Source organism: Platalea leucorodia, assembly GCF_965183815.1.
Source record: "Platalea leucorodia genome assembly, chromosome: 3".
Lineage (NCBI taxonomy): Eukaryota > Metazoa > Chordata > Aves > Pelecaniformes > Threskiornithidae > Platalea > Platalea leucorodia.
This window is the reverse complement of record NC_138825.1, coordinates 56323074-56347640: the sequence shown is the minus strand read 5'-3', so window position 1 is coordinate 56347640 and position 24567 is coordinate 56323074. Positions and strand designations below refer to the sequence as shown.

Sequence of the window (24567 nt, the reverse complement as noted above, 5' to 3'; positions counted from 1 at the left end):
TCTTCAGTGTCACCCCCAGTACTACAGGCTGCGCGGCAGCCGTGCGCTACAGGCAAATATGGGGACTGCTAATCACTTTATAACCCTCTAATTAATAACTGTGAGGTAAAAGTGGGTTTCTTTGGCTACGTAGAAGCACCCAGACCCCTCAGTGAGCACCACGCTCAAGAGCTGCGCCACCAGCCTCAAAACGCCTGCTTCGCCGGAGGAGGGTGCTCCTGGGGGGCTCCGTTTCCTCCCCTCGCCTTCAGGAAGGCCCCCGGCCGCCTGCCCCGTCCTGTCCCGCCCGGAGGGGCGAGGCCCGGCCCGCAGCCGCGCCCTGTCTTCCCGTGGCCCCCGGGCGCGCGAGAGCCGGGAGAGGGGCGCGCTGGGCCGCGTGCCCGACACGCGCCCTTCCTCACGCCGGGGAAGAGCGCAGCGCGGAGGCGGGCAGCTGCGAGGGCCGCCTCGGCCCCGCGGCTCGGCCCGCTGCGAGGCCGACGCGCTTGTGGGGGCATCCAGCCCGGAGGAGGGGAGGCGCTTGCAGCGGGGAGCTCTCCCTGCGCCTCCAGGGCGCCCGGCAGCGCCCCGGGGGCAGCCCCTCGCCCTCCCCGCGGCCCGCGGCCGGCCTGCCGGGGGGCGGCGGGGCCGCCCTGCGGCGGCGCCAGCTCCTCCTCCGCGCCGGCAGGGGGCGGCCCAGCGCCGGCGGCCCGCGCCGCCGTGCGGAGGCGGGTGGCGACCATGGCCGTGCTGCTGGAGACCACGCTGGGCGACCTGGTTATCGACCTGTACACGGAGGAGCGGCCCCGCGGTAGGAGCGCGGCGGGCCGGGGGAGCTGAGGCGGTTTTGCCCCTTGCGCGGGCAGGTGGCGGCCCCAGATAAAGCTGCGGGCGGGCTGGCCGCCGCCACCGGCGGAGGGCCCGGGCCGGGCCGCGCCGCGCCCGCATGGCGCCCGATCGGTCAGGAAGTGCCGGTTTTTAACCGCCCGGCCTTGCTCGTCGCCGCCGCTGTGGCGCTGGGTGAGGATGCGAGGCTCGCTTCCCTGCGGCGCCCCGGCTGCGGCCGCTCCGGGGGCTGCCAGGGTTCCCGAGTTTTTCCGCCGTTCGGGGAAGAAGGGGCCGTTGGGCCGCCCCCCCCCGCCGCCCCAGCCGCCGGCCGGCGCTGAGGGGAGCCCGACGGCCAACGGCACCCCCGCCCGCCCCCCGGGTAGCGAGCCGGGCCCTCGGCTGCGGCTGTCGCGACTCCAGAGGTTTAGCTGGCGGCACGGCCTCCTGGGGAAGCGGGCATCAAACGGGTGGGTTCAGTCAACAGCCGACCTTTTCCCGCCCTGTGTTCTGGCGTGTCACGTCGGGCCTGCCTCCTGGGATTAGATCCAAATGAGCGCCAGGGCTTCCGTGGCCGTCAGCCGTCCCCCTGGGCTTGTATATATGTGTTTGAAATACAGGCGTCAAGTTCTATTGGGAAGTTTGGAATTTTTTTTATTATGCGTTTATTACACATGTAATGCGTATTTATTAAAAAAAATAGAGAAAATGTAATATATTCTAAATTGAAAGGCACCCATGATCTTCTTTCTTAGGTGTTTGGAAAGAAACTGGGGAGGAAAAAACGTGTATTTCTGTATAAGTAGCTGTATTCAGGGTTCTCTGAATCGCTAGAAGTAGGCTTTAGGAAGGGAGGAAATGTTACCTCTCCTTAGAGCATTTCTCACAGTGTCTTTAGGTTGTACACTGATGAGTCTTAACACAGTCTGCTCCAAAAACACTTTTCTACACATTGAACTGGATATCTCTTATATCTATACTTACTATATCTGGGGGTTTCTTTAGCAAGTGTTGGTATAATTTCTTACAGCTTGTCTGAATTTTCTGAAGCTCTGCAAAGTCAAGTACTACAACTATTGTCTTATTTATAATGTACAGGTGAGTATTCTTAATTCCTCTTTTTTTTTGTTGGTTTAAATTCACAAACATAAAAGCAATATCTTACGTATTCCGCTTTGTGACAGAGGGATTTTATTATACAAACCGGTGACCCCATGGGAACTGGCCGTGGAGGGGAATCCATATTTTGGTAAGTAAAACTTTTGTGTTACTTAATTGACAGAGAAGTTGTATAGGGGAATAGGGGTTCCAATTAGATTGTCTTCAGCTCTCTTGGGGCAGTAGATGGAAAGTAAAAATGTTGATGCATAAGCTTCTTTGGTTGTCATACCTAAATACCTTTCTAATTCCTACGCTGCCTTTGGCCATTCAGATGGTTTTTTTTCTGGACAATATTCTATCTCTGACCGTAGAAGCAAAGTTACAACTAACAAGCTGTACATAAATTTCTGTTTATTTAAAAGTTAGCAAATGACTATGGGTTTGTTTTTTTTAAGAGAAGTATCGTTACTAAGTGCTCTGTAGAAGACAAAATCATTACCAGTTTGTTACGACGTTTTGTAGCAAAATGTATTTAATTGAGCAGGAGGGGAATATATAGAGGCTATACTTTTATTTTTTCTGTGTATAAGAAAGTAATCCTGTTGCTCTAAAAATTTACTTGAGTTCATTTTACTCATGTTGAATGTGTATAAGGAAATCACTTCCCTTCATTGTTTAACATGTTTTCAGTGGTCATGCACGCAAAAGTTAAAAAAAATCATTCAAACAGCTAGGATGGAAGATAGCAAAGTGTGTATATTCGAGATGATTCCTTTGAAATTGTTATTAAAAGTAGAACTAAAATTGCAGAGCAGAACTAAACCTGGACTGCTGGGGAACACAGTATACAGAGATAAACAGCTCGGTTTGAACAGAGACACTGTTGTTAAACCAATATTGACTTTTCTAAGTCTGATCTGTCAGAGTTTCTTAAATACAAAACCTTGAAAACCTGGATACATGGATCACCACTCTGGTGATCCTGGAAGCAGTATAATTGTGCTAAGCAGATGTAAGTCCAGGTAGGTAAATGTGCCAGACCTGAGCTATCTCTGCACATGGGTAGATCAAGTTTATTTTGATATTCTGCTCTCTTAAAAGGATTGATCTTCTGAGGCTCTTTGGTATGGCAGATAGGGAAGTATAGCGTAATGAGAGAGTGGCAGATTCTGTTCTGCTACTAGCACGGAGAATAGCAGTTTGTCTTTTCTACCTGTTCATTACTGCTGAAGTCCACGAAATTGGAGTTTCTGTTCTTGCTACACAGGAAACTGATACAGGCAAGGTTTAATTTGAATCCTCTCTTCATAGAGGCTTACACCTGCTTAGCAAAATGAATTCAAACAGAACACTTCCCTTAAATTCAGGCAAATGTGCTTATTGACCATGCCTCTGTCGGTTATGGAGTGAGACAAAATGAGAGATATCAGGGTTAGACTTAAAAAAATAAAAAGAATTTAACAATTTGCCATATCCTGTGTATCTCAAATTACTGTATGCAGTCCTGTCTATGTGATGAACTAAGTTTACGCATAGATTTAGTGGCTTTCCATTTATCTTGGAAATTTGTGACATGAATTATTACATTTTTACAGTGTAGATTAACTTATTTTTATGGAAACTACTTATCAAAATACGTATTCGCTTCATGCCTTAGAAAAATGTTATATACTGCATTTAAAAACATACAGATATACCCTCCACCCCCTAAAAAAAGCCACTGTGAAATGCCTCAGAGAAAAATCTGTTGTTCCCTGTAATATAAAGTGAATTATGTAAGTGTACAGGTCCATAAAAATGTGCATGGATGCAGTGTAAATTCTGGTTATATTTGAATGCCAATGTAAAAAATTTAAGGTATTTTATTTACTGTTTCACAGCATTTGTTTATCTCACTTTTTAAAATTCCTTTGCCTTGTAACATATTTGTTATATATATTTTCAGTCAACTGTACGGTGATCAAGCTAGATTTTTTGAGGCAGAAAAAGTGCCGAGAATTAAGCACAAGAAAAAGGGAACCGTGTCAATGGTGAACAATGGCAATGACCAGCATGGATCACAGGTCAGCATACAGTGGTGGAAAGCCTTGGTACATGTCTGAGTAGCTAAAATGAAAATTCCTTGAATTTACAAAAGAGGCATCTTCTGAGATGACAGTATCATCTCAACAGCATCATCTTGTAAAATGGTCAAAATGCATGTCAAAAAATGGCCGTACCTAAGATAAGTATTTTGCATAGTGTCCTAGGTGCCAATGGGTATTTGATTACAGACAAGAAAGAGATTAAAATGCACAGATTCAAATCCTGTCCTAGATTAATTTCATAAATTTTATTTTTTAGAATTCAGTCCTCTATTTTTTCCTGTGTTTATTCATTTCTGTTAATACCTTGATGTGATTTTGCGCATTTATAGAATGGGCCGGAAAAAATCCTGTATTTAAATGTAAGTGAAAAGTAAGGAAATGGGCTTTTAAAATAATCTTAAAACTTTCTGGTTATAACTTCATGTTAGTTTGGAAACTGAAATCATACCACAGTCTCCTCTGTATGGTTGCATAAAAGTGTGCATTAATAATACAATTTAAGTTTACAGTTTTATCCCAGTGCTGTTATAAAACAATTTTTGAAAGTGGTGGTGTTCCCTTTGCTGTTCCCTGTTAACGTGCACAAAGTTTTTGCTGTGGGCATATATAAAGCTCTAATCTCATAGAATGATATTATTTCTAAATTATTATTTTAGATGTATTGTCACTTTTATATATTAAAATGCCTCACTTGTAATATCCATATGTTTTAATTTTAAAAAGGTTGTTTTTTTTTTAATAATGGAAGAGCAATTTAAAAAAAACTATGTTTTTATTCCAGCTAGAGCTTCTAATATATGGAGTTAATTTTGCTGCTTCCGTGCATTGTATGTGTAAAATTGTTTGGGTGGGGGGTTTAGGAAGAAGAGATGGCATTTATATTTACATTTAAGAATGCAGCCTGCTAGCACACAGGAATATGGGAATGAATGCAGTTCCCAGGAACATTGTTGCAGCTTGTTTGTTGGGAAAGAAAAATTCCAGTAAGGGATTACATGGAGTTGGCTTACAAATAGAATGTGGCTTAGTGTAACCTATGCCAAATACTAACCAGTCTTAACTGTGTTGCTGAGAATGAGGAGTGAGATGTTACCAGTCAGATTGTAAAGCATGGATGTAATGGTTCTGTTCTCTTATTATTTGTGTGTATCTGCTTCTTCCTCCTTCGTTCATTACCAAGTGTCCTCTGTCTTTAATTTGTTACCAAGTGTTCAGTTGGTATCAATTTTCATAGCTTCAGTTTTGCCCTAAGGCAAAACACCTGATTTGTGCTAGGATACATTTCAGTGCTGGTTCAAGCTGATCTAAGTCAATACTACTGTGTTCTAGTTCTCATCTCAATGATACTGCATCCTGGTTTTGGGGAGAGAAGGGTTTGTAATACAAGGGAAGGAAGGAAAAAAAGTCTGGGTAGAAGCAGGTGGAGGTAGAACGATGGAAGCTTTTGCCAAAATTGTGAAAATGAACCTGCTGAATGCAGTTTGATGAACAGGTGATGTGAGCTCAGCTCACAGCTCACTGCTGCCCAGAGGGGTAGCCTTGCTCTTTCTGTCCTCTCCCTTTCATTAGCTGTGATACTCGTGGCATCCTTTGCTGATCTTGCTCAACAAACCTACCTGGCAGATAACTATCTGCTCTTCCTCTGCCGGTCTGGTTTTCTGCCAGGTTATTGAGTCACATTGATTCACAGAAGGGTCCAGTGAGTCAGAGCTGCGAGCTTGTGCGGAGGGAGACTTGTATGAGAGAGCCTCTCCCTCAGGCAGTGGCTGTGAGCTGTAGGCTGGCTCACCATGTTCTCAGAGCTGATGGAAGAAGACTAATCTTCTGCAGAAGTCAGGAAGAGTTGTTTTTTTCCGCCCCTGATTTCAGTGAGAGTTGTACCTCTCCTAAGGTAAAGCTCAAGCCCCGAATTTTTCTACTTACTGGTGCTGGTTTTGTATCTTCTTTTCTAGTTTCTTATTACTACAGGGGAGAACCTGGATTATCTTGATGGTGTGCATACAGTGTTTGGAGAAGTGACAGAAGGCATGGATGTATTGAAGACAATTAATGAAACCTTTGTAGATAAGGATTTTATCCCGTATCAAGATATCAGGTATGACTGCTTTTAACTTCCCTTTTTGAGGAATACATTATAATTAAACAAATTCATCCTTTTTTTGGAAACTAGATTAATATAGTGATGTCAGGTGACCTGTACATGGTATCTTAAATACTCTTTGATTCCAGTATTGTTGGTAAAATAAGCAGGTACTAAAATAAACAACTATATAAGAAAACGTGCAACTATGTTGCATTTACAAAAGCATCAGTACTAGTATTTACAAACAAGTTTGGCTGTTTGGGATATAACTGAGAATCAGCGGGGCTGGTTTCCTGTTACTTGAGTAAAGAGAGTTTTATTTGCATGTGACTGATGCTGGTCTTGATTTTGTTTTCTATAAGGATAAATCACACAGTAATTTTAGATGATCCGTTTGACGATCCACCTGGCTTGTCTGTTCCTGATCGCTCACCAGAACCTACTAAGGAACAGCTAGATGTGAGTGTTTATGATAGCTTCTTGGGGAAAAGTTGGAAGAAATAATTAAACAAATTTATCCCTATTAATGGCCGGCACAGACTTGGTCAAAATAAGAATTCTGTCTTTAAGACTTTGTCTGTCAAATCTGTATCCTGAAAGACCTACACATTTTTAGCGTAGGAGGATAAGAGATGCTCTTCTACTACGCCAGCTTGAGTTCTGATACGTCAAATGCTTGTCTGTTATTTGGGGCTATTGCTGTGTTTAATCAAATACAGCTGCTTAGCCTTTCAAGGAAAGGACAAGAGGGTGACTTGGGTGCTCTCCCTTGTGACTATGGTGGAGTTTAAGGTTGGAAAGCCATATTTTAGATTTCTAATTACAGTGCAGTTAAGCAGAACATTCAGAATATTCACCTTTAGCATTACTGGGTTTTCGTATGCTCTAGTAGAAGACAAAATAAAACTAACATTTATTAATATTAAAGTGCTTACTGCTGTTTTCCTTTTAAATGTGAAGTAGTCTCTGTTTCAGTGGAAGTAATCTTGGTCATTCCTTGAGTTATATCTGCAAGCATGCATACTATTGTGGTGTATTTGATCAAACAGAAGGAATTTGCTAAAAATAAAATAGTAATTATTCATAACTTACTCATAGCATGCAGTTATGGAAGTCGCTATGTGAGGTTATCTCCTTGTATGGAAACAGTTGTTTCAAGCAATGAATAAATTGACTAGAGGGAATATTGTTTATTTTTAAGCTTAATAGATACAACTACAAGATAAGAATTAGGCTTTCATAGTATGTCTGCACTGTGGTTAATCTGTGATGTACCTTCAGATATGTTAAACGGTATAAGGAGTTTAATAGCTCACTGCCAACTGCATAGAGATTTGAAAGCTTATGCTTTATTTTCTTCCCCCATAGCCTGTCTGAAGATAAACCTTTTGGTGTAGAAATGTCTGTAAGAAGGGCAGCATTCTAGAGAAGCTGATGAGGAGAAAAAAATTAAACCTCAAATCCTGCCTAGATATGTAAAAATAAAATTCTTGTTGTGATATACTATATTTAATGTTTGAGTCTTATTAGACACCACAGATACTTGCAGTGTTCCTTATCTTCATTTCTGGTAGGAGCTATCTAGATTAGAAATGAGTTGACACTTGTGGTGACATGTTGAGTATGAGATGGGAGTACAAAAGAATTTAGAATATCTAACTGAATATGGTTCAAATTGGGCCTGAAAGTTTATATGTTGTTCATAGTGCCTGAAACACGAGGATAACATCTTCTCTCCCTCTTTTTTTTAATCTAAGTGGGAAGAACAGAATGAAAGCCCGGTTCTGCAGAGATACAGTGCTTAAGCATTTTTCATGTCTTGGGGGGGTGAGGGGGGAGGTCATCCAAGTAATATTTGGAAATTGAGAATGAATTATTAGTCATGGATTGGTAATAAATAGCGTTTTCTTTCATTTTTCAGAGTGGCAGAATAGGAGCAGATGAAGAAATTGATGACTTGAAAGGACGGTCTGCAGATGAAATAGAAGAAGTTCAGGCAGAAAAAGAAGCAAAAACTCGTGCCATTCTTCTGGAAATGGTGAACACCTTTCTGTATTTACCTTTTAGATGTTCCTCTGTGTGCGCATGTTATATTAAGTTTAGGAGGATATGCACTATTTATCTTGAAATTGCTCATCTGATGATGATGTCATGGCTCAGAATCTGTGCTATTAAATGTCTGTGGTACAATGAAAAGGATTGAGCATGAGCACTGGAGGTGGTTTTCTGATAAAACCAATATTTCATTTTCAAAGCCAGGATTAAAAGTGGACCAGTGGAGGCTTTATAAAAACTTGCTAGAAATGCATCCAGTTAAAAACCATAACACACATAATATGCTGCTGAATATCTTTAATCCTGGAAAAGGTTTAGTATGTGTGGGAGAGAGCTCAGCTAATGTGAGATAATCTCTTCCCAGTGCATGTAGTGGCATTGAGATTGCATTATTCATATATGTAACGGTTGTCTTCCTTCTGTGGGATTAGTTGAATTTAACATTGGTTAACTTTTATGTTCTTCCTTCTTAAATATGTTTAGTAACTGCTGGCAGTTGTAAACTCCATATAGTTACAAAAATTGCGAATAGGCTTTGAAGCTTTTTTTTTTCTTTAAAGAAAAAAAGACAAAAAAGCACACACACTGTTGAAGGATGAGTGAATCCATCACACTTCTTTACAACTACCAAAATCAAATTTATGGTGAATAGTTTGCAGCAGAGACTAATAGCAAGGTCAGTCTAGCTGTGGCCACAGTGTTGCAGAAGATCTGCAGGTGTGGGCTCTTGTTTTGGAGCAGCAGTGGGGCTCATGACCTGTTTTCCGGGTAAGGTTAGCTAAAAAAAGGCAAGTGGAATATGTGAGCCTAATGCAGTAATTTTCTGTGAGTGTTGCTGGGTAGTATGCAATAGGGGGCTATGTTATATAAGCTGAAGACATGAAAAACTAAGTGTACTGCTAGTTTCACTGATTTGAAAAACCCCAACTATTAGTTCTGTTGTTCTTTTGTTGAAACAGTGAACTTCTCCAAGTGCTGTATGCTTAAACTCCTTTTGTGTTCTCTTTTGTGGAATCTGCTGCTTACTTGTGTTATTTTGCTTCTTTCTGCTATCAAACTAATACGCATTACCTTTTTATTAGAATATTAAGTGAAAGATGGAGATAAATTGTTTAAATATCACTAGTCTTTTGTTTGGGTTTTAAGTAGTGCTACAATTCAGCAGGAGGTGGTATGTATATTTGCATTTTCCTCTGTAACTTAATTTGCTAGTTCCAGGATGGGTATTTCGATCAAAGGTTGCAAACATTGAAGTTGTGTAAGCAAGTAAGCATGAATGCTTTCTCCCTTCTGTCTATCTGAACAAAGTTGTGTAATTGTAACTTCTCATCCTTATCAAGCTATCTTAAATTTAAGCTCATCGTAGCTGTTGCCAGATTTCAAGGAGAGGCGAGTTTATCTTGGGTACAGACAGAGACTAAGGAATGGATCCAGTCCATTTTTATTTTTATAACAGAGTGGCTCTAAATGTACACTTTTACCTTGTAGAACTGTGTATTTGTTATGTTATGAACAGGGAAAGCAAGGTAGAAAGTATTTGTGACTTTCATGAAGTCCCAGTGGTGGAATTGCGAAGAGATAATAATTTTTAGGTTCTATGGAAAACACTATTTTTGTGACACTGAGTAGGAAAAGTATTTTATTAATTTTTCATTTTTTCGATAGGAATGTGTCTGAGATCATCCAAAAGATGTGTTGCCAGTGTGCTTGTGGCAATAAAATGTAGAGAGCTTTAGGCAGAAGTGATGAAAGTCTTTTTCTGTGTGCCACAGGTGGGAGACTTACCAGATGCAGAGGTCAAGCCACCAGAAAACGTGCTGTTTGTTTGTAAACTGAATCCTGTGACCACAGATGAAGACCTAGAGATAATATTTTCACGATTTGGTCCCATTAAAAGGTAATCATTGTAAAATAAAAAAGAAAACCTTCTTTGTTGAAACTGAACTTGATTCCCACCAGTCTCTATAGGTTTGGCTGTTAAGTAGTAGTCTGGCGTCTCTGGAGATTTATCCTGTGCCTGCATGTATTTGGGTGGAGACCACAACAATGGCGATACAAAGTCAGATCTAGCTAGATGAGTATCCTGGCCCAGCAGTGGTATTAAGTGAAAGCCTAGGGAAACACAGGAACAAGGAAAGCATATGACACTCTCCCCAGACCCCCATCCTCTTCCTCCTTTCAGCAGTTTTATCTCAGATGCTACACGAGCCAGATACAGTCTCTGGGTTTTTCTTTTCCATGGGAATATGTATAGTTTTGAGATAAAGCAACAAACATTTCTGGCATCCGGTATACTCCTTGTTAAGGTGTTCCTCATGCCTGCTGCCTGTTTCAGTTTTGAACCTGGCTCCTAGTTTCAGTTGATTACTCCTAGTTCTGGTATCAAAAGACATGATGAGCAGTGAAACCTACTTTCCTACACCTCTGTCCTATACTCCAAAGTCATCTTTTTTTTTCTTGCTAAGAGTACTAGCATACATACTCATGCTTTGTAGAGAAATTTTCCTTGCCTTGTTTCCCTTTTTTCAACCTTTTTCTGTTCTTTTGTTTTCATCTCAAGATGAGAGGACCAAAACTGCACACAGTGTTAAAGAAATTACAGATTTACAGTGGCATAGTGGTATTCTCTGCTTTGCTCTCAACTCCTTTTCTAGTTAATGCTACAGCTGCTTTTTTTTTTTTTTTTTGTGTGTGTAATGCACAGTTAGGATTCCCCCCCAATACTCACCTTGTTGCATTTATCTATATTGAATGTCATTTGCTATCTTCTTGTTCATTTGGTCTCTTAAGAACTTTCTGCAATTTTTTCAGTCTTTATTTTTGCGACCTTTAACAATGTAGTGTCGTCAGCAAACTCCACTGGTGACCTCTTTACTTTCTCAGAGAGAAATGACTGTTTACTCTTACCTGGTCTTTCACATGTGTATCAGTGAAAAGATGTTTCTTATGCCATTGCTGCTTAGTTTCCCCAACAGCCTTTGGTGCAGGAGTTTATTAGAATTTCCAGAGGGATTTCAGAAGACTGCATCAAATATATCATCATCGCGCATTAGCATATTGGCTCTTTCAGAGAACTTTGCTTAGCTGAAGATGGTCCTGAGTAGGTCCTCTTTATTCAGATGCACGCTCTGTTCTGCATTGAGTTTCTACCAGTTTGTGCGGTACCGGGATAGAGGCCTGCAGACCCTCAGATCCTTCGCTAGACTGTCTGTGTGTGTGAGTGAAATTGGCATCGTGTTTGCCACTCCTACAACTCCAGCATGATTTCTGGATGTCCTAGGGATTTCTTAAACTTTTTTTCCTCTCTCAGTTTGTTCACTACCTCTTCTGCAGTCCTTCCACTTTCAGATAGATTCTCTGAATAATCCACAAAGCAGGGTTCTGGCACAAGACTATCCTGCCTTTTTCCTCACTGATGGCTGCTGCAAAGAATTCATATAGCTTGCCTGATTAGCCTTGTCTTCTATTTTTTATCTTTTTTCCTTTTTTTTTTCTTTTTTTTTTTTTTTGTCTTGATCATCTTTTGGGTTGTGTATCCTAATCCTGATTTGTCGCTTCCTCAGTACACGTGGGGGAGGTCTTGCCTTACTAAATCTCGCCTTGATACCACATTTCCTGCCCTTGTTGCCTGTCTGACCTCCTCTAACATCCTGTAGTCAGAATTCTCATGTTGTATACAAGAGTTGGTAATACTGATGCAATACTGTATTGTTCCCGTTTTGTGTCTACTGATTCAGTACTTCAAGCTTCTTATTTTTGCCCAGTGAACTGCCTGATAAGAAGACAGTTGCTAAAGAGGTGCTTGCTAAGAAGAGAACGTTTGTCACATGATGTCTGTTTTAAAACTTTTCTTAAAATGACTGAGAAAACAGAATGTGAAATTTCTTGTCTTGAATTCGTGAAATGCAAAAAATCAATGACAAACAGTAGTGTTGGAAAACAGATTTTGTTTCATTAATCAGAAATTCATCCCTAGTCCTACACTTCATGTTAACCACTTGTGAGTTAAGTGTAATAATTACTCAAGTAATGCCACATGCATTTTTTTTTTCTGTGCAGATATCCCCACATCAGTAGGGCTCTCAGAATCATGCGTTACAATACCTTCAAGGTGTTTTTTTTTTAACTGTTTCTCCCTTTTAAGCAGTGCTTGCCTATCCTATGTTTTTTTTTCTCCAACAGCACTGACATTTTAATTTCATATCAATTTTTCAGCTGTGAAGTGATTCGAGACTGGAAGACTGGTGAATCTCTTTGTTATGCTTTCATTGAGTTTGAAAAGGTATGTTATTTAGGTATACTGTATGTAGATTCTGCTTATAAAAGTTCATTTTTGGCATACTTCCATAAAGGAAAAACAGTGAAATCTTCAAGTGTGGGGTAGCTAGTATTTTCTCTTACTGACTTGATTATAGAAGCTGTAAGTCCTAAATGAGGCATACGTTTAAGTCTTTCTGTGTTCAACCAGGCAATACAAATACGTTCTTCTTAGGTTGTCTTGAAACCAGTGGGAGGGGAGCGGGTTCCTTTTTTTTCCCCAGAGCGCATTAGGAGTTAGAACACTTAAAGAAGAGAATGCTAGGAGAAAAAGGAAGCATGATGCACGAAGAGAGGAGGGTGTATGAAAGAACGTAGATAGATCGGTGTGTACAGTAGTGTCCTATATTGGACTTGTAAACGATGCTTGCTTTATCAACATGCTGCTCTTACTGTGAGTAAAAGTTCTCTTGTTGGTGCAGAGTTTCTTGTTTGTATCTGCTAATCTCTCTAATCTGTGAGGAAAACTGGAAAGCACTGGAAAAGTGTTCTCACTTTTCTTTAGCCTACTTATGTACTTAAAATGGAGCTTTTATTAGATGTCCTTTCTTCCCTTGTTTTTCTGAATGTATTACATGTGCCAACATGTAGCTGAATTGGCAAATTTTTAAAATAGTGAAATTAGCTGAAGAAATGGAATTTGAAGTGTTTACACCCAAACAAAACATAACTATTTCTTTTGAAATGGCACAATGCAAGAACTGCTGTGCTTTACGCAATTTTAGAAAAAAATGTATGCCATTAAGCAGTTGAATCTGTGTTTGAGCTCTTCAGTGAATATTCCTATGAAATAATCAGGACTCAAAATTTTCTGGAAACATTAATATCAGGAGGAAGACTGTGAGAAAGCCTACTTCAAAATGGACAACGTGCTGATAGATGACAGACGGATACATGTGGATTTTAGCCAGTCTGTTGCAAAGATTAAGTGGAAGGGAAAAGGTAGGTACACTTGCAATTCTTTGACCCTTATAACTTAATTAAGTATTATTTAGAGAAGCAATTGTTATGAGCTTAAATCATCTCATCTTCAGGAATATGAATTTTCCTGGTACTGTGGTAAATAGAGCCAAGGTTGCTAGCTCTTCTTTTCGCTTGTTCCATATGAAAGAGTAGAAGGGTTTACTACTGTTATATTAACATTACATTGCCATGGATTGCCTTTTTATCAGATGTATTTTTGCCAGTACGTCATTTGTTCCTCTCACGCCTTAAAAGTGGTGTTTTTTGATGTTACTTATTAGCAAAACAATATGGCAGTATATTGTTACTTTCTAGTTTCTTTATTCACTGTATAACAGTTGGGTGTATACAAGAAAAAGTCAATATTCAGGCCAGGGATTTCCCCTCTTCACCTTCTGTAGGTCAAGCATATTGCATTGCAGGCTGTATGTTATAAAACCCAATTTAAGATGTTTGAGAATGTTTTAGGAGGAAAAAGATGGTGGGAGAGGTGGATACAGTGGTTATTTGGTTGTTGGGGATGTGAGGAAAACACTGGACTTGGAGAGGTGCATTGCAGTGGTGATGTTCTTGTGTGTCTTTGCCTAAAAATGCAGTCAGCCCTCAATTGTTTGCACACGATTTCTCCAGGTTGGGGACTAGTTGTGGACGCTGAGGTACCAGAACTTGTTCTGTGCAGAGCTGAGGTGACGTTGTAATCCATACCGGGCTCTGCAGTGCATCTTGTGCTAACTGATTACGTGGAAAACTTTTCTTTATCTGGGTAACTTAGGTCTAAATTGTCCTACATATTGGAAAGTTAACTATATTGTCATCTTCTTGTGCTTATACAGTACCCAAAAAATGACCTAGGGGAAGTATTGTCCTTCCACCTTCAGTAGCCATTTCTGACCTAGCCAGTTAATATTGCAGTTTTAAGTATGACCATGAGATGGCAGCACGTTGCTGTAGAATAGTTTAATTCATCTGTGAGCTGGTACTTTCAAGTGAATGAATGGAAAATGAAATCTGTCGTGCCCCTCTTTAAATCAAGACATCACAATTTTTTTTTATAGTTTTCCATTTGAATTCCTAAGCTGTAGCTGTCTCGGAGGTTTTCCTTTTGTGCAGGCCAGAGCAAAAAGTCATTTAATGATGAGACTAGGCTGTAGGCTTTCATGGTAACAGAATTTTAGGTAGTGTGACATAGGACCTGTAATCAAAGTGGGACTAGTTGCTGAATCCTGCTTTGTGATCCTGTTCATGCATTGTCTCCACTGAACAGGAGTGAGGAGAAAGCCATATGTTGTTTAATTGGATCTGCAAGCAAGGGAAGGACAGAAAATCACAACTTGTCCTACTCTCTTCTACTCAGTTACCCAGATGTCAGTGTTGTTTCTGGAACTGTATCCTGCTATGAATCTCTGTATGGTTATGAAGAGCACTTAAATTCATAGGCAGAACTTAGTGATAGGGGTGGATCCTGGTTGTTTTTTTAGTTGGAGTGAATTGAATATATTTTTCTGTGGACAGGTGGGCGGTATACCAAGGACGATTTCAAAGAGTACGAACAGGAACGTGACAAACCTTCAAAACTTGCTCTGAAAGAGAAGGTAAAACCAAAGCAGGAGTATCCTTTTCTGGGCAAAGGTGTGTTTTGCACTAAGCACAGTTTGTGAAAACAGCCTGGAAAAGACTTCTTATTCTTAAAGCTTGCCAAATGGGTGTTTTGCTGCTGCTTCATATAACCATTTGGTGTTTGGGATGGAATTAAGCATTTTATTTTTCATTTGATGACTTCAATTAGTTTAGTCAAATCGGGATGTGCTGTTTCACTTCCATGTTGTGTGCAGGTAAATAACATTCCCAGTCCAGAGCCCTGGAATGGCACGTGACATAAGAGTTTTGAGTAGTTTCACAAAGGCCCTGCTGCATCCCGAATGAGACCACAGTAGTAACTAAATCATGCACTGCGATTCTACTTTGCTTGTGGTGAGCATGAGAGAAGAGAAGACCACAGCTGGTTCAGATATTCACAGGTGCAAAAGAAAGGAGAACTGGGACCTGGCTGTACCGTTTGACAGGACAGAATTCAGTCGTTTTAGCACAGCTGATTTTTACATAGTAAGTCTTGGTAAACCCTGGTCTGATAAACAGGGGTTTGTTTGCTTCATGAGCCTTTACATTCTGATATTTATTTATATTAAGTAACAGATCTGTCCTTAACCAACTCCATCAGTGCCAAGTACAACCTTGTGCTGGATGAGGATATAGAAGAGTCTCAAACAAGTCAGTCACATTTGGCTAAAAAACAAAAGAAGAAAAAGCACCACCACTCTGAAGATGAAGAGGATGAGAAGAGGACCAAAAAATCTAAGGTACTAACCTCTTCATGCATTAACTTTATACCCGTTTATTGTTCTCCTAATAAGAGAAGCGAGGGAAAAAAGTCTGATATTGAACTGAGCACATGGTGTGCAAAGTCCCGTAAAATACAGCAGTTGTAAACGTACAGAAGGCTGATGTTAGTACCTGATTATGAAAGAGGCTTTCCAAATCTTCCTGGACTTTTGAAGCTTGGCGTGTCTTAATGGCTTTTTGCCAAAACATCCTGAAGAGGCAATGTAGCCTCTCATGAAGTAGATCTTCAGCACTTTGAACCTGTTGTTTACATATTCCCAGTCATAAACTAGTAGTTTATCATATTTCATGAATGCAAACTATTTCTCATTTTCTTGCCAGACCAGCATGTGTTGGCTTTTTCCCCATATGCGATCAGAAGAACAATCTCTTTGCGTTTATCTTTTTTTATTTTTCCTTAACTGTTTTGGAAGTGTTTTTGTAAAATCTGTATGCAGGTTTGCTTGCATCTGTGTTGTGCAAGCATACAGTGCTGTAAGACTCGGACTGTGGAGGAGATCATCAGAAGACAGTAGTTCTGTCATTCATTAGTTCTACTGCAGCCTGTCAGGTCAGCATTCTCATGTTTCTGTGAACCTGGGATAGTCAAGATGTTGATGTTTCGTGGAAACAATGTGTGCAATGATAAAGTGGGGGGTTAACCACTATTGAAGTGTGAGTGTTCGGGAGAATTGAGCTAAGCTGGAAAAAAAAAAAACCCACAACCCAATATTTTAACAATGCAAGCTTTATGAGTGAGAACAAAGCTGTCTTCTAGCAATTGTGCAGAAAGTGATAAGGTTCCAGCCACAGTAAATAAAGCCATTGTCCTGGCATGAGTTTTGAGTACTGCTTTAAGTTCTGTGTACAGAGAGCATACATGATTCGGTTGTTCCATTGCATCACTTCTTGCTTCGATGCTAAAAATACCTTTTCTCATGAACGTTAGCAATTACATTTTTTCAGTGCCACCAGTAAGCCCTATTGCTCATTCGTGGTACAAGTCTTTTTGTCACTGTATACTAATTCAGTTGGGATTCTTTGGGTGGAGGGGAGCGAATCTGTTCAGATCATTAAGGTCTCAGAGCATATACATACAAGAGATCTGAACTAATGTTGGTTTAGACTTCCTCCTATCTTTTTGGCTGATTGACATTGTCGCTTTAACATTCTTGAAACAAACGTTTCTGGAAGTAGTCTTTGTTCTTGATGGTTCAGAAATTACACGTGTGGAACTGGCTGGTCATGCGTTATTAGCAGAGAACATTTTAAAAGCGTTCAGATGTCTCCACCCCTGCAGGTGGTACAAGTACTGTATGTTACAGTTGTTACAAGGTGACTGCGAGACACGTTAGCAGTGGATTTCGTAGCACAAAAACGTGAGAACAGAGGAATTCCTGGTGCTATTTCCGGGTTCTGGAAAATAGTATTTTCTAGTGCTTGACTCTGTGATCTCTTCTGTGTCTCTGTATATCTTTTTGTGATTTAGTCACCTGCTTCTATTGTGGTTTGTTCCTGTAGTCTCCTGCTGCTGTATTCTGGTATCTTCTTCTTTCCACTGCTTTCCTCTGTTGCTCACTTACCCATTTCGGTGTAAATACCTTAGCCTGCTTATGCCTGAAATCATAGGTGGAGGCTTACTTCTAATCTCTGATGGCAAGCAACATAGTTCCCTCTTGGAGCTGTGAAAATGAATTTATGCGAAGAATCTTTCTCTGTGTCTGTACTAGAATATTCTTGTTAGTGTGTGCTGTATAGTATGTACTTACTGAGCAGTATGTACTCAGTCTGACTTAGAGATTCAGTAAGTGTCTTGGGCATGGCCCTTTCCAGATGAAATCTGCAGGCAGCTTAGCTGACAAATCCTGTTTAGCATGTACAAAATGTAATTTTGTCTGGCCTTTTTTTTTTTTTTTTTTTTTTTTTGAAGATTTGTAATTTGGGCACAATCTCGGGAACTCATATAAGAACAGGGGAAGAAGGCATGTTCTTGAGGCAGCATATGTTCAGTGTGAATACCGAGACCAGCACAAAGCATAACAGTATGGAAACTATTTTGATGAATAGTAGTATTTTTAGTATAGGCAAAAAAAGCATTTTCCCTTAACCCTATTTTGGAAATATTAGAATATATTTGAGGTAAGAAGTTTAAAACAGACCAACAGCAGACCTTCCACGACTAACTGGCCAAAGACCACAATAGCCATGCTTCATACAGAAACTTCCATACTGAGCCCCTAGTGTGGCAGAGATTTTAATTAACAGAGAACAGGGTCTTATAATGGGAAGTTCTGGTGACTGAAACTGCAGTTTGTGCTACCAGCTCCAGCTATGACTGAAGGGGTTTTATTTTCCGAATAGTTTCCATGATGTTGAGTTGTTTTTCTGTTCTCTTGCTGGTTTGTTTTTTTTGGTTGTTGTGGGTTGTTTTTTTTTTTTTTTTAGTATATTTTGACTCATTCTTTTCTTAGTCTGACACCCGTTTCCTGAATCTTCAGCCTCTGTGTTGCTGTTTTAAGAATGTATTTTTGAATCTTGTGCTGTTTGACTTGATTCCAAGTAGGGTAGAAGAGGTAGGGTGTTGTGGCTTGCTGTTAGTAGGTAGCAGGATGTGGGTCTGGAGCAGGAGGCTGTACTACCATATGGGTTTGTGAACAGGATTTGGTAGAGTTTTTTTGAATACAAGTGATGCTTCTGCTTGAGAACTATATTATGACTTTGTTCCCTTTCTAGTTTTCTCTGTGTTTTTTGGTGCCTTGGAATTTTTTTTTTTTTTTTTTTAAGATAACTGGATCAGTGGAGGAGTATAGCCTATTCAATGGACTTTTGTGAGACGTAGAGGGGCTTCCTGACTTTCGCGTTTCTATAGTGCATGGTTTTGGTGAAGATATTGATTTTTCTGCTTTTAATTTTCTGCTCTAACTGCTTATTAGACACTGTTTATATTCTTTATATTCAGGGTCAAGTTTGATCAAAGTGTTCCTCCTGAAAAGGCTGTCTCTATTCGTTTGCTCCTTTTAACCTTTAACTAGTGTGCAATTTGGCAAGTTACTACTTTTGGCAAAGCCAGCCATGAACTTCCAGAGAAGTGTATTTCCCTATTTTCATATTTTCTTCCTCATCTGTATTCAGCAACACAGTGCTGGATTAAGAATTGGGATGATCATCACTTACTCATTTACTGATAAGAGGCTGTGATCGTGGATTGAGAAATCTGGACTTCAGCAGTAAGAGAGAGCGTGTTTTTAAGTAGGAATCTTTTTCTTCCCCTTCCAATGGGAAAACAGCATGTTTCTGACTTGGATAGGGCATAAAAGATTTGATTTCAAAATACCATTATTTTTAGTAACTTAGCATGTTTAAAAAATCGGCTTTGTTCCGTGCCAAAGACTTCAGAAAGATAAAATCTTGTTTAAGGGGAAACGTAACTGATTTTGGGGGGGAACTAATTTGCAATTCATTCTATTAATTCAAATTACTACATTTTTTTTTTCTTTACGCTGTGATCATATTAGCTACTGTGGTGACCTTTTTGTGGCACTTTCAGACTTGCCCTGTACACCTACACCCTAAATGCTTCTGTGAAGGTCATTGTGCTTAGCTGGCTCCATGCTCATATGACTGTGGTTTTTGTTTGTTTGTTTTTTTAATCCTTTCAGTAAGTTGCCCCTTTCTATGGCATTCAACGTAGGCTATTTGTCTTCACTTTCAAGTCTTCACTAACGTGTCCCCTGCCCTGACTTGGCCAGTAGACTTTCTCCAGTGTTGGTTTGGTAGATTTTTCAGCTGAGTGCTGTTCTGCTTTTCTCCTGTTTCTCCTTGTGCTGGGGGGAGACTTCAGCAACAAACCAGCTAGAAGTCAGCAGTGCACCAAGCCCACCATCTGTTTCTCTGGCCAATATTTTTGTCTTGTTCCTCTCTACTCCACCGCCAGTCTGTCCATCTTCTGGTGTTTACTCAGGCCCTGCCACAAAGGGCCTTGAAACCTGTCGTCTTGTTCAAACAGATGGAGACTGAGGCTTTTGGGTACAAGAGTAATATGGCTGTGCATCATTCTGAAGATGAAGGGACAAACCTCCTATAAATAGCTGGAATCACCACTCCTTTTTGATGGATTCAGATTTTAAAATCTGTACTGAAACAGAGTTTGACAGTAAAGATGCAGAATAAGCATTTGGCCACCAGTGAGATTACTGTACCCAGCAGCAGCAGAAATTTTTTGTTATGTAGATAAAAGATCAGGTCTGTGACTATTGATGTGTGTGTTGGTCCAGGGGGTTTACGTTGCTTATTTTAACTCTAGTATTTCAGCATTATCTGCATAATTCTAAAGGTGGCGTTTGCTCTGGAAGTTTGCTCTGGGAACCATCCTGATCACTGCCTTTCTGGATAAAAGCTCCACTTCGAGTAGAGTTTTTTTCACTATTCTTTTAAATAAATAAAGTTGCTTGTTTGTACATGCAGTATAGCTTTTAGCCATACAATTGTGAAGGCTAGTGTCACAAGTACATATTTCAAAAAATAAAAATCGTATCTGAAATTAAGAAAGAAATACTGTGTAATTAAATGCAGACATTTTTTCATAGTTCATAATGATCTGTGTTTAATAGTGGAGTTACTAAAATCCCATAAAATGGTATCTGTCTACTAGAGCATACAGTGATACTAAACTTTCAAGTGATTGTACCTTCCTAACAAAAGTGCCAACCACCTTCTTAATAACAAGTTGTCTATGTATCTTTCTGCAGAATTCTGAAGCTCCTCTTGTATTTTGTTTCACTGTATATCTTAGTTGAATAATAAGACCAAAGTGGTTTTTAGCAGTGCTTGAAAATGTTAGGAGTTTACGTGTCAAAACTCAGTGTTGTGTATTAAGAAAATCTTTATAGAGTTCCTTGAAATGAAATTACAACTTACTTTATCTTTTTACTTTCAAAATTGCTATGGCCTGTACAGGCGTTGGTGTCTCCACATAGTCATTCCAGCATGTAGTGTGCCATAATCTTGTTAGTGTGACATTTCACAATCTAAGTAATTAAGCCATCTTTCCTTCATTTACTAATACACTGTCTCAGTGGTTTCATACTGTCTGCCTAGTGCAACAAGTGAAGCAGGTGTTTTACTGACAGCAATTCCTCCTTTATTATATAAACCTCATTTCTCTCCGGAGCAAATCCGTTCAACCAGCATTCTTGGTGATGATATGCAGAAAGCCAGGGAAATTCAAAATTTCCTCATTTTTGGCTACCTGAACTTGCAGCATTTTTTTTTTAAAGAGTTTTTGTGTGTGTGCTGAAACACCATTACCACTTGTAGTACAATACTGTTGGTCTCTTCTTTTTAGGCCATTTTAAATTGGACAAACTTGTACCCCTTAGCGTTTACTATGTCTGTGTATGAGTGTTATCTTGTGTTTTCTCTATGGGTCATACCCATCAGCCTGCAAAACAGAACTAATTTTTATTACCTTGTTATTGTTTGACTGTACATTTAAAAGGATCGGATTCTCCATGTTGCCTTTTCTTGTGGACATCTAGCTTCAAGGAAGTGAAATAGTTTGCATGTGTGTGTGTATGTAGTTTTGGTCTTTGTAACGGTGTCGTTCATTTTTCCAAAGCCTAGAATTCAGGCCATTAAGGATTATTACAGGCAGGTCTGAAAAATGTTCTGCATCTTCATAGCACTGGAATACCTGTGGGGCTTGAACCAAAACCTGTGACCGAAATACTTCCGTTGCTTAGATAAGTCAAAATCCAAATCTAGCTTAGAAGCTTGTGTGATGCTTATGAAAAGTTTGATAATATCCATTTGAGTTGAATCCCTGATATAACCAGGTTTTGCTAAAGCTCCTTAGGAAATACGAGCAGCAGCATGCCGGTCAGCCATGCCTTTTTCCATAAATGCTGGCAAAAGCTGTAGACTTACCTTCTTCATATATAGTTACAGTGGGGGTTTTTTGTGTTACCTTTTTCAAATCATCATGGATGTGAATCTATTTCAGGTAGTACTAGCCTTAGCTAAGGAACCAGCCATGCTTGACTCTTTTCTAGTTCTCTTCATGTCTTTGTATGTTTCCCCCTTTTGTCTGTAACTGCATATATGTCCAATTCCTTCAACAGGATTCTGATCGAAAACATGAAGGAGAACGCTGTAGAGAGAAGATGAAGAGTGAGAAGAAAGACAGGCATCGGAGTCGCAGCCGATCTCCAGAGAGAGACTACACTTACAGCAGACAAAGAGACAAATACAAAGAAGACTTCCAAATAAGAGACTGGGATAAAAAAGCAGACAAAAGCAGAAGTCCTAAGAAATCAAAAGACAAAGAGAGGTCCAAGTACAGATGAAGGATGAGGAAAAGAGAGAGGGGAACTAAAATATGTTTTCTTCCAGCATTTCCAACGTTCTCTCAAATGGATGTGCAGTTACCGCATAAAAGCGGTTGCCTACTGTTGGCAACTTGGCCTTATAATTCTCTGAACGCGCAGTGTATGACTGTCAGAGTAAGCCTTGATTCCAAAAAGGTTGTTTCAATAAAGTATTTCACGTTGGTGAAATAGTTTGACTCTCCGATAAGGAGTGTTGTCTAAAGCTTTTGGGGAACATAAGCGTGCACTAACAAGTGATTGCCCTTCTCCACTGTGAAGAGATTTGCAGGATGTACCTTCTTTCTTCAAGGAGGTTAAAGGCCCTGAGGTACTGCTGTGCCACTTGCAAGGGTGATGGAAGTGCCGCACCATACTAGATCAACAGCACTTACTTGCTCACTTATTTACACGGATGGCTTGCCGTTGTGGCACGGCTGGAGGATGCCTCTCAAAACTGAGATTCCCTTGGTACTTGGCCCATCTGGCCTCTGCAGTGTCAGGGGGATCCCGCTGCTGTGATGTCAGGCAGGTTCTGTTGGGTGGGTAAGAAAGAAGAAAATAGTCACTAGCAGAATTAGAGAAGAACAGAATTTGTAACTTGCATTGTATTTGCCAAAGCCTAGATGGGATTAATTTTCAGGTTTCGTGGCAGAAGTATGTCAGTTAATAACTCTTCATCTACAGAGGAATGCAGGTGATGTTGTCAGAGCCTGGGTCCTAGTGAAAGTTCTCAGGCTTTTAAATGTCTAGCTTGCTCTGATAAACAAGACTTCACCATTTAAACAGTGTTAGGCGGTATGCATACCTTTTAAGAACGTGTATGTTCTCCTCTTTCTCTCCAGAGGGGGAGGGATCTCACATTGTTAGGAGGGGAGGTGAGACGTGGGGAACAGTGTTTGTCTTGTTCTTCCTTTCCATGGAATGTGTGATGGCTTGCAGGCAGTCTGCTTTGATGAATAAATTTAACTTTTTTCTTTTGTGATTGTGGTTTTTCTGTAATATTTGCTGTAGTGTCTGATTGTAATATGTAATAAGATTTTATGGCTTGATACCTCTCATTGGAATGTGATCTGCAGGACAAAGACTAAAATTCAAGGCAGCCAGGAAGAGTCGCTGCAAGTTGCGGTGCCCTGGAGGGCCGGTAGCTGTGCCTGGCTAGTGCGTTTGAATGGACTGCGTGCAGAAAGTGAACTCCTGATTGAGATGCTTCTGGGGGAAGGCCGGTACTAAAGGGAGGAACAAAAGCAGCTGTTCACCCTATGGCGGAAAATTCTGACCGAGCGGGCCGGGCCAGATGCCTGGAATATCCAGACCCAGGCTGAGGGAGGATAGCGAGGGTATTGTATACAGGAATGTGCCTTCCAGTGGCATCTACCCTGTCTTCAGTTTGTTAAAGTTTAAGTTAAGCGTACTTGGCTAAGAAGCTGCCTTTTGCCGAATCTCTCCTTTCTAACTTCAGTGTGCTTCAAAGCATGGAGCTAGAAACGCAGCGTTTCCATAACTGCCTCCTGACAAAATGTTTCTGAGGCAGTGGGGACTGGCGGGGGCCCATGCGGTCCGTGCAGGGCCTGAGGAGGAGCGCGGGGCCCGCTCTCCCAGCGGAGACGTACAGAGGAAGCCTGCTCTTGGGAGTCCGTCGGGCGGCCCGGGGCTGAGGACTGCTCGCTGTTCCCATCAAGAAAGTTTCTGCCTTCAGTCTGGGCACAAGAAAACTTCCAAAGAACTGTACTAGACCAGGACTGATGCGTTTGGGGTAGCGCTGCTGAGGCAGTAGGTTGTCTCTAGCTCTTCCTGCTTTTAGCCTGCTTTGTTAAAGAAACAAGGTTTGCGCTGCCATACTGGCCTCAGTTCTTCTTTTCCACAGCACATTTTTAACATGCAAAAAAAAAATTGGCCAAATTTGACAAGGAGGTGCAGATGCTAAAGCACTTAAAGTTCTCGCCGCTTTTAGGAAAAGGCAGTCGTAGAAAGAGAAAAGAAGCTTCCACTCTGAGAAAAAGCTGGATTCCTGCTGAACACCAGAGGTCCTCATATGGGAGAGATGATAAAAGTGACTCAACAGCATGAAGAGTTTTTAAAAACAAACACCCTATTTCTGGTAAATGTGCTCACTTCTCAGCAGCAGAAATGGCTTTTTTATCTCATAACAGGTAAATGCCTAAGAACTGAACGTTTGTATGAGTAATGTATGGCAGTACACAGTCAATTTGCATAGGTGGCCAAAGAGTCTTCAGAATAAAGGGTTAAAAAATAAATACATCCAAAAGGTTTCAAGTCTTTGATTTTCAATATGCCTTAGGGCTTTTAAAAATGTATCTGGTATCTTCAGATGGATGAAATTACCTGTTTATATTTTTAAGCTAAAACTTTCCACCGTGAATGTTCAAAAATTAGGTGACAGCAGAAAAGCTCC

General features: G+C 40.6%; 1 protein-coding gene across 1 annotated transcript; it reads left to right on the top strand.

The window, feature by feature from the left end:
* Positions 1–691: 691 nt before the first annotated feature.
* PPIL4 (peptidylprolyl isomerase like 4) lies at positions 692–24215 on the top strand. Its single transcript, XM_082307598.1, has 13 exons — positions 692–790; positions 1835–1902; positions 1989–2053; positions 3851–3968; positions 5945–6087; positions 6438–6534; positions 7997–8113; positions 9903–10027; positions 12346–12412; positions 13278–13389; positions 14923–15019; positions 15629–15767; positions 21909–24215. Exons 1-13 carry the CDS (start codon positions 721–723, stop codon positions 22131–22133), a joined length of 1443 nt encoding a protein of 480 aa, XP_082163724.1. The 5' UTR covers positions 692–720; the 3' UTR covers positions 22134–24215.
* Positions 24216–24567: the final 352 nt, after the last annotated feature.